We start from the raw sequence: 10,125 nt of genomic DNA, 5'->3' as shown, positions 1-10,125 counted from the left end.
ATACCCTTTTATTTGTTATTTGTGAAGAAACTTTAAAAAGCCAGGAAGAACTTTACACGTCAAATGCCACCTTCATTTTCTTGTTTTGGCTGACAAATTTAAGCCCTTGACTGTTTAATGTGGGAAGATCGCGCATGGAAATGTTAGACTCGTAATCATACAAAGCATCAGTCACCTAAAACAAACACAAACTTCAAAATTATAGACAAGATTTAGCCTTAAAAGCTCCTAATATAGTTTCTTGATGCATTTATGTCGTTCAAATAAGATAGCAGGCATTGGAACAATCATAGTTCTACTCGTTCTGGGTTGATTTGAGTCGTAACCGAACTGTATCCAAGTGATTCAATTTCGATTTTGCCTCTCATTTTGGATCCCAAACTACAGATTTAGGAATTTTTATCAGGCTTAATGCATTTAGTTCTACAGGTATGTAAGACTTCCTTGCAACATACTGAAACTGTATTAACCTAGAACTCCATGACAAACTTAGCACAGCTACACCGGTCAAGATACAAGGTAACTTCTATTCATGTATTGGTTTCTGACGAATACAGTAGCCATTCATGCACTTATCCACATTAAATACTGAAGACCTCTCTCACAAAATTAAACAAAAATAATACAAGAATTCACAGTGTGCAGATACATAATTGCGGAAAAGGGCACCAAAGGACAGACACCTAGCAAAACAAAGGACCGGCAAAATCTCAGTTTCATTGACCAAGTTATATATCAGTATCAATCAGAGTATAAACCGTTCTAGGCTTCTAACAAAAACCTCTGAACTACAACATAAATCTTCGTTCTTGGGAATTCCATCCTCAATCGCTACTAATATCTCAATAGTTTGTAGGCGGAGGTATGTCTCTTCCAGGTAGATTCTGGTTTTGGTAAGGATTTCCACCACCTGTGATTGGAGTATAGCCATTCTGATGTCCCGGACCAGGTGGTCTGATATTTGGAGCAGAGTTCTGATTTTGCCCAGCACTGTATCCAATATCAGGGGTAAAACTTTTATCATTTTGTCCTGGATCAGATCCTGTACGAGGAGCGAAGTTGTTATGACTTGGTCCTGGACCAGATTGATATGGCATTCCTCCGTTGTTAGCTGCATACTGAGAGTTTGGAGCATTATTGGGCACTCCTCTGAAATTATTCGGTGGATAGCTTCCTGTGTTGCTCGGAGGCATGCCTCCACTGTAGTTTGGATGCCCTCCGATATTGGGTGGAGGTGCCCCTCCCCCGTAGTTCGGCTGCCCTCCGACATTGGGTGGAGGTGCGCCTCCCCCGTAGTTCGGCTGTCCGCCCATGTAATTTGGTTGTCCTCCCATTAGTGGAGATTCACGTCCGGCGTAATTTGGCTCTCTTCCCATGTTACTAGGAGGCATCCCTGCCCTATAGTTTGGTGGTGTGCCTCCCCCATAGTTTGATTGTCCTCCCATGTTATTAGGATAGTTGTGCATGTTCGGTTGCGAACCATTACTGGGCTCATTAGGTGATGGTGCAGACATGTTTTGAGAACCTCCCATGTTACCTGTTGGCCCTCCTCCCATTAGTGGAGATTCACGTCCGGCGTAATTTGGCTCTCTTCCCATGTTACTAGGAGGCATCCCTGCCCTAGAGTTTGGTGGCGTGCCTCCCCCATAGTTTGATTGTCCTCCCATGTTATTAGGATAGTTGTGCATGTTCGGTTGCGAACCATTACTGGGCTCATTAGGTGATGGTGCAGACATGTTTTGAGAACCTCCCATGTTACCTGTTGGCCCTCCTCCCATTAGTGGAGATTCACGTCCGGCGTAATTTGGCTCTCTTCCCATGTTACTAGGAGGCATCCCTGCCCTATAGTTTGGTGGCGTGCCTCCCCCATAGTTTGATTGTCCTCCCATGTTATTAGGATAGTTGTGCATGTTCGTTTGTGAACCAATATTGGGCTCATTAGGTGGTGGTGCTGCAGACATGTTTTGAGAACCTCCCATGCTACCTGTTGGTCCTCCAACATTGGTTACGGGGCTCTGATTACTCATTAGCATGTCTCCTCGTCGCTCAAAATTTCTAGACCTGTCGAAGTTTCTAGGCCTGTCATTGCGCCTGTTCCTTTCATTTGCCCTCGCATTGTTCCTTACCCACTCTTCATGATATTTAGGATCATAGGGAACAGCTACTCCATTGATAAAAGGCTCTCCTGCATTAACCAAAGCGTGAAAGTTATGAGATCATATTTGAATATCATCACATATGCAAGGCAGAAAACCAAAGTACCAACCTTCAAGAGGCAATACACGTATGAGGACATAGGCATAAGTTCAGAATTAGAAACATCAAAGCATTTGACACAACCTTAGCTAGCAAAACAGAACATGTTCTAGGAAGAGTACTATGGACACAAGACAACCAGAAAAATCTTCAAGAAGCTTCATCATGACTCTCCGTAGATTGATATATCACCAAAAAAAAGTCAAAGCTTTGGGGGCTTTGTATATGTTATCCTGAATGCACGATGATGACCAACAGATACATTCTGTCAATAAGAAAATATAGACATAAAATCAAGAATATGCATATTTGTGATTGTGTGCGACTGTCCATGCTTTGGAAGCCAAGAAAATTTACGAGAATGACTACTGGATATAAATGACTCACTCACTCACACAAATTCTTTTAGTGTGTTCCCATACCATTACAATATCTGGAAAGTACCGATTCCACTAAAGGTTAAGGTGTTTTCTTGGATTGTCGCTTTGGGCAAACTACAGACCTGTGACGTAGTGCAAAAGCGGATGCCGGGACTTGCTGTGTCCCCACAGTGGTGTACCTTATGCAAGATAAGTGACGAGACTCAAGACCATATTCTGTTACATTGCTCGTTCACGACGAGAATATGGGCACAAGTTATGCAACATTTAGGATTCGAATGGGTTTTTCCAAGAAGATCGCAAGACATGTTAATCATCGAGCCGGGATTCATCAAGGGAAAGAGTATGACGAACTTTTGGCACTTAGTGGTGCATTGCACTTTTTGGTCTATTTGGATGGAACGCAACAGCAGAATTTTCAGGGAAGAGAACAAATCTTGCGAAGAAATATGGGATAGTATCAGAGTCAGAGTGGCTACTTGGGCAATAATCAATCCTCAATTTCAGCACATCACATTATCAGAGTTAGCTAGGGACTGGAAGTTCATTTGTTAGTTTAATTTCCTAGCATATGATGTATGTGGATTGCTCAACTGTGGATTGCTCATCCACTGTAACTGTAACAATCTTTATTATTTAATAAAATATTAATAGTTTCTCATCAAAAAAAAAAAGACTTATTCAAAAAGGAATAAAGGGGATTAAGCTTTCATAAAACAATGTCTGGAACCATTAAGAATTGAAAAAAAAAATTATAAGAGTGACAACCATGACCAGATAAACAACAAAGAAATTCAATAAACATAGAACATCCAAGTGAAGCCACAAACATCACAAACTTTGTACCTCCGTAATCCTTGTTCTTCACATCCAAGTATGAATCGGGTAGCACCCATCTAACTTTCGGCAATTCTGGACCAAAAATAAAAATCTAATTCAGGCAAAACATAAAAATCTCATCAACCCAACAACTCTGATAAAACTCATATCACCTTTTAACTTGTATGAAAGTTCTTCCGAGACAAGGGCTCCAAATGCAAAGTAATGCCTAGTAGAAACTGAGTATATTTTCATCCTAGCCTCTTCCTCGCTGAAAAGTTCATAAGTAAAAACATTATACACCATAAAAGAAAAAATGAACACGATTATACATACATAAGCACAGATATGAAACACGGACAGAATCTAATTAATTGAACAAATCTTCTCATACGGCAAATTCAAACTGCTTGGTCGCAAGGAAACTCATGCTTCATAACTTTCAAAACAACATAACAAAATCAACCAAAAGAGACAAGCTTGAGAGGGTATTAACCAAACTGTTCGCCATTTCAAATTAACACGGACTTGGCTTTGACATAACAGCTCAGAACCATATAAAGTACATTTTCACACTCAATGTTCTTCAGAAGCAACTAGTTATCATAAACTCTTCATGAATGGTGTCTTTTTGTCCGAAAGTTTAACAAGTAACATAGTAAGCGACAGCTCGAGAGAACAAAAATTCCTTCTCCACGGGGAAAAGAATAGTTTTTGCACTAAAATGTAGCAAGTTGCCATAAGACAAATCCCCATGTCTACAGTGGTTACATACTACAAATTACTTCATTTTATAATCTCTAATTCATTTCATCCACACCACCAGCAAGCTAACAGTGGCCAAAAGCTTAACGATTGAACGATGTATCGGCTATAAACTTATCCTGAGCCTCAAAAAATCAAATTTTATTTCAAACTTTCAAAATAAATTTTTTAAAAAAATAAATAAATTCAGAAAAACAAGAAGTCAAACCTGCCAACCACCGTAGCAAGTGTTTTGATGTAACTGTCTATGATCTCATCTCTAGTAGGCTCGCCTTCTGGCTTTTCCACGACCACAAGCCAGTGCTCGAAATCACATCCATCGAGCAATATCGTTTCCTTCGGCGGGCGGTTCGACCAGTTAGGGTTCGGATCGTTGAGAGAAGAAGCGGTCCGTCTAGTTGAGAAGCATCTGGCGGAAAACCGTGGAGAAAGGTGGAGAAAATGGGAGTTGGACGACGCGGAGACAAGCGGGCGCAAGGTGGCGCAGGAACGGCGGAGAAGGGTGGCGAATGATTGCGCGGTGGTGGAGCGCAGAGATCGAGCCACATAGATAGTGGCCATTTTGGTTTCGATAAACCCTGGCGATACCGTACAAGTCGTTTTGAGGAGGGTTTTAGGTTAATACCCCTGAGTAGCTGAGTTACCTACAAAGCAGCTGGTTGCCGTAATTAAAAAATAGTGAATAATTTACTATGCAAAAAATTCCAGGAAAAAATATTGTAAAATTTTATTTCTTCCTAAATCCTCATTAGTCCACATTAGTATAATAATTTTTACAATATATTGAGTATGGATAATATCCCGTCTTTATATATAAGAGTAGATCTCATATGAGACCGTCTCATGGATCTTAATCTGTGAGACGGGTCAACCCTACCCAATTCACAATATAAAGTAATACTCTTAGTATAAAAATAATACATTTTCATGAATGACCCAAATAAGAAATCCGTCTCACAAATATAACCCGTGAGACCATCTCATACAAATTTTTGCTTATATCCAAATATTATTTTTTCAGGAACAAGATGAAGAATACCGATCATGATATTTAATAAAATATTGATTATTTATGTGAATTAAATTTTGTAAGATCCAATTGAATGAAACGTATATATTGATCAACAGCATCCGTTTAAAATAAATTTAATATGAATTAACTTAATCAACATGAAATATGATTTGTAATAAATTGAATTTTATTTCTAAATATTTTGTCCGTTAGATATTTTAATAATTGATCTACGAAATATCATTAAAATGCATCAACTAACCAGATTGATCTTATGGTGGAGAAAGATTTTGTGTACTTATATAAACATACCAATTTAATTTGCAATGAATAAGTGTACTTCCGATATTTCTCCTATAATCAGGTGAAAAAATTCCAAAGCAATTTAACAGTGTTGATCAACATAGTCAATCCGACATAGACAAACATCCGGAAAAGACACTTTCAAATCGGTTAGTTCTTGATCTGAAGTAAAAAATGCTTCTCTCCAAACACTATAATTATGAACCCAGCCATATCACGTAAATATGTCAAAATTCAAGAAATTTATCTTTGATACATAATTCTACGCTAAATTTATCACAATTTAAAATTAAAATATAGTCCAACCAATACTATCCATGTTCACTACGGAATTATAAGTATTTCCAAGTTATTTTTTTGTTCCTATCACCCTAAATTTAAAAATTCAACTTTATCTACACCAATTATTAAAAGGCAAAAACTTGTGTGAGACGATCTCACGAGTCATATTTGTGAGACGGATCTCTTATTTGGGTCACCCATGAAAAAGTATTACTTTTTATGCTAAGAGTATTACTTTTTATTGTGAATATGGGTAGGGTTGACCCGTCTCACGGATTATGACCCGTGAGACGGTCTCACATGAGACTCACTCTTATTAAAATGGACACACTCTGCACAACCGGATAATATAAACACACAAGATTTTTTATTTTTCAATGTACATCACACGGGAGTCTCACCGTAATTCTGATTGCTCTGAACTAGTTATCGGTAAAACAGTTCAGCCGTCAGGCCACATACATCACAAAACATTGTCATGGCCGCTAAGAACTCTAGTGCTGCACAAACAGCATGGTCTTGGCAACCTCGAGGGCTTTATCTCTTCCGAAAAACTTTTCGGCAATAGCCAGCGAAAACTCCATTGCAGTTCCTGGTCCTCTGCTAGTGATCAGATTTCCATCAACCACCACCCGGTTTTCGATTTCACTCGGGTCCGAGAGTTTGTGGCACAGAGCCGGAAAGGCGGTAGCTTTCTTACCCTGAGAGACATTCAGCCAAGATTTATGAGGAAATTAACTGGAACTATGCAAACTATTTTAGGAGAATTTATATTGCCGCGAAGCCTAGCAAACACCCTAAAGTAATTGATTGGAAAATGACAAAGAAACTCCAACCGAAAACTTAATTTTTTTAAAAAAAAATTGAGTAGTGATAACTGCCAAAAGCTCTCCCCTCCCCTCTAGGTTCTGTCCTAAGTATCTTAACACGTTACCTTCAGCAAACCGTGAGGCTCAAGAACCACAGCTGGAGAAGCACATATTGCTCCATATAATTTGTTTGATTCTCTCCGTTTCTTCAGCAAATTTACCAGCTTCGCTGACTTCGCAAAAGATTCAGCACCACCAAGTCCCCCCTGTTCGAATGGCAGATTTAAAACATTTATACCGTGTTTTGCGACATAAATCTGATAAATGTGGTTTAATGGCCAACTTACAGGTAAAACAACAAGGTCATATGAATGACTTATGACTTCATCTAGAAGTACATCAGCAACTAGTTTAACATTCCTTGAAGCTAAAATTTCCAGTTTGTCTTCAACAGAGGCCACCACCACCTCAGCTTTTGCTCGTCGGAGTACATCAATTATAATAACAGCTTCCATCTCCTCACTTCCATTAGCGATGGGTACAAGAACCTGTTAGGGAGTATGGAATAAATTTCTGAGCTAGAATATTGTTCATGAAGTAAATTATGCCTCCAATTTTATCTTCGGAGCCTCTCCATATGCGGCTCTCTGTAACATTTCTTCTTTTCCCGTCATCTCCAATCACAAGTGATTCAAAAGAGAGAAGAAAACAGTATAAACTACATCATTCACGATGATGGATAGCATGCCATCTCGTCGCATAATGCAAGATACAACATAAAATAAGGGTTTTAACAACCAGACCAACAGTTCCCAGAGCAACTCTAACCTAACCAGTAAGCCGCAGATTCACATTCAGAGAGTGTATTTTATTGCTCATCTTTTCAAGATATATCTGTAAGGTATCATTAATTTCACACAAAAAATAAAAATATAAACAAATAGATAGAATCATGGGATATATGTATAATACAATATAAAATACAATATTAGCTACCTTGGGAGAATCATTAAACGTCCATTTGACTGCATTTATCTCAGTAAAGGTATATTCATCCCCATGATTGCTAAGCAAGACCTGGATAAAAAAATGAGTTAGATGTCTTAGAAATATATCACAAATTTTGGTAAAAATCCCCAGACCATGTGCCTACTTACTAGCTAGGCACTCTTTACTTGTAAAGATCTGAAGTTAGTAATTAGAGATGCTGGGATGAATGTGGAATATACCAGCAGCACAAATTATTGATTGCACAGTATTCAAGCATACACACGTCAAGATCATTTTTAAGTCCTAGCAATTGGAGTTTTGGACATTCCGATGCAAAAGAATTCATTAAAAATTAACAGAGAAAACAGTCCAGATTATATTAATCACTATAACTCCCTTTAAATGGAAAAGTAGAAGCCATCAGTTTCAAAAAAAAAAGTTTATAAATGCTGTACAACAAACTTGTTTGCTCAAGTTAATGAATCAGAAAACGAATTTAGCCAAAAAGAGCATAACTTAAAAATGAAATACAATGTACAACTCTGTAATACAATTGGAATGAAGACATTACAACAAAAGTTTTACGTTTAAAATTTCTATCTCGTAAATTAGCAATGTTTATTGCAGGCCAATTTGAGTATAAATTTTCCCTTGTTAAAACATAGCTATTCCTTACAACAAGCATCATATCCCACAAAGCCACAAAAATGTACTATGAGAAATTACAAACCATTAAATGAGTTCAGACTCACAGCTGGGGGTGGCAAGAGAAATTTCTTAGCGAGGATCAACTTAACACCAACCTATAAATGACCAAATAACACTATCCGAAGTGCCAAGCATATATAAATAAATTTGGACGACCACCATAAACTTTAACAACTCATCAACATTTGCAACGCATTGTACCTAACACTTGCAAAAAGCACTTTCCTTGTATCTTAGAAATATTCTGTATCACTAATAGAAACCTTCAACTTATGCTATCTGTGATTTACAACCCAATTATTCATTGTTCAACCTTTTCAATAACATAGATCAGAAGGGAAAGTAGCAATACCAGAGGCTTTGAAACTTCATCAGCCTTTTCCTTCCCATATAACAGTTCAACCAGCACAACAGCATACTCGAATGCAGTTCCAGGTCCACGACTAGTCACAACTTTGCCATCTTGCTGCACTCTGGATTCAACGGCAACTTTGGATGATAATTGATCCATAAATGGTGGATAGCAAGTTGCCTGCCAAAAGAATAAAGAGTTCCAATCATTAGAGAACGTTTTCCTCATAAACTGTCGAAGTATGGCAACAGGCATATTATTTGATATTTTGATACCTTCAACTCCTTCAACAGGCCCCACGACCCTAGTGCAACAGCAGGAGCAGCACATATTGCAGCATATGGCCGACCTTCTTCAGACTGCTTTTCGACCAAGCTTTTCAAAGTTTTGCTATCCCTAAGAGTGGCTGCACCAGGCATTCCTCCCTATGCCATATCATTGGTACTAAATTTCAGGAAACAAATTATCAAGCTATGATGAAAATAAATGGCTGCTGCGAACCAATGAGAAATAAAGGAAAGCGCACTTAGGTATCTAATGCCATTCTGTTTCACCACCACTTTGGGATCTTCAAAACAGATTAACAGAAAAAAAAAAAAAAACAATGAAATGGAACACGGCACCAATAGTAGTTACACAAAACGATTGTTTCCTTGTTGGCGCGAGCGCGCGCGCGCGCACACACACACACACAGAGTAAAAGAACAGAAAATAATAGCGTACGGGAAGAGATATCAGATCGAAAGCAGTATCGTGACAATCCGAAATGAGAGCATCGGCGACTAATTTGACACCGTGTAAAGCATCAACGCGTAGCTGCTTCTCCACCGAAGCCACCGTCACATCGGCGCCGGCTCTTCGCAGCACATCTATCATCACAACCGCCTCCAGAGGCTCCGTTCCATTCGCCACAGGAACCAACACCTACACACGAAACAACAGAGTCACAGTGAAACACGATACAACAATTGGAGTGTTGGAAAAGTTGGTACCTTTTTAGCAGCGGAAGCCATGATCGAAAGTGAGAAGCTTCTGGTTCGACTGCGAGAAATGGGGAGAGAGCGTAAATATGATAAGTTACGGGGTCGCTTTGCGAGAGAATACAAATAGGGGGACAAAGTGGTGAAGTGGCGTAAATTTAAAGCCGCCATGGCAAATGCATAAGCAACGTGTGCCACTGCGAAGAGAAGAAAAGAAAATCGTGGAAGAAACTAGTAACTGTTGTGAAAAAGTAAAAATTTATGATAAAAAATAAAAATCTCAAACTCTCAAAATTTATCAAAGTACATATTTTATAATATTTTTCTCTACTACTCAATTGTGATTTTCTTCACAAATGAGAGATCTATTTATAGGAAATCTTTACAAATAATCCAAAAATAAAATACATCAGTACCTACATCATCACACACTAATTTTCAATATTTACAACTCTTATTTTCAACATTC

At 38.5% G+C, this 10,125-nt stretch overlaps 2 protein-coding genes across 3 annotated transcripts; both read right to left on the bottom strand.

Moving 5' to 3' along the window:
* Positions 1 to 581: 581 nt before the first annotated feature.
* On the bottom strand, positions 582 to 4,839 carry LOC140830829 (uncharacterized). Of its 2 annotated transcripts, XM_073194329.1 has the most exons (5): positions 4,429 to 4,839; positions 3,629 to 3,726; positions 3,483 to 3,548; positions 1,985 to 2,185; positions 582 to 1,759 (listed from the first exon to the last, which is right to left on the bottom strand). In XM_073194329.1, exons 1-5 carry the CDS (start codon positions 4,779 to 4,781, stop codon positions 843 to 845), a joined length of 1,635 nt encoding a protein of 544 aa, XP_073050430.1. In that variant the 5' UTR covers positions 4,782 to 4,839; the 3' UTR covers positions 582 to 842. The 2 variants fall into 2 exon arrangements, with proteins under 2 accessions (XP_073050430.1, XP_073050429.1); XM_073194328.1 differs by having other exon boundaries at positions 582 to 2,185.
* Positions 4,840 to 6,162: 1,323 nt separating this feature from the next.
* LOC140830828 (protein DJ-1 homolog A-like) lies at positions 6,163 to 9,882 on the bottom strand. Its single transcript, XM_073194327.1, has 8 exons — positions 9,669 to 9,882; positions 9,400 to 9,600; positions 8,952 to 9,101; positions 8,677 to 8,856; positions 7,623 to 7,703; positions 6,974 to 7,174; positions 6,752 to 6,892; positions 6,163 to 6,518 (listed from the first exon to the last, which is right to left on the bottom strand). The coding sequence occupies exons 1-8, from the start codon at positions 9,825 to 9,827 to the stop codon at positions 6,312 to 6,314; spliced, it is 1,320 nt and encodes a 439-aa protein (XP_073050428.1). The 5' UTR covers positions 9,828 to 9,882; the 3' UTR covers positions 6,163 to 6,311.
* Positions 9,883 to 10,125: the final 243 nt, after the last annotated feature.

Source organism: Primulina eburnea, chromosome 4 (assembly GCF_022965805.1).
Source record: "Primulina eburnea isolate SZY01 chromosome 4, ASM2296580v1, whole genome shotgun sequence".
Lineage (NCBI taxonomy): Eukaryota > Viridiplantae > Streptophyta > Magnoliopsida > Lamiales > Gesneriaceae > Primulina > Primulina eburnea.
The sequence above is the reverse complement of the archived record's forward strand: the minus strand, read 5'-3'. Positions and strand labels throughout refer to the sequence as shown.

Bases quoted from the DNA above. Each gene is read 5' to 3' on its own strand.
- LOC140830828 (XM_073194327.1), bottom strand. From the start codon at position 9,827: ATGGCGGCTTTAAATTTACGCCACTTCACCACTTTGTCCCCCTATTTG. The intron at 9,102-9,399 runs GTACGCTATTAT...GATATGGCATAG, and splicing joins TCGATCTGATATCTCTTCCC to GGAGGAATGCCTGGTGCAGC. The intron at 7,704-8,676 runs GTATTGCTACTT...TTTTTTATCCAG, and splicing joins ATGAAGTTTCAAAGCCTCTG to GTCTTGCTTAGCAATCATGG.
- LOC140830829 (XM_073194328.1), bottom strand. From the start codon at position 4,781: ATGGCCACTATCTATGTGGCTCGATCTCTGCGCTCCACCACCGCGCAA. The intron at 3,727-4,428 runs GTTTGACTTCTT...TGAACTTTTCAG, and splicing joins CTTGCTACGGTGGTTGGCAG to CGAGGAAGAGGCTAGGATGA. The intron at 2,186-3,482 runs GTACAAAGTTTG...TGGTTAATGCAG, and splicing joins GAAGAACAAGGATTACGGAG to GAGAGCCTTTTATCAATGGA.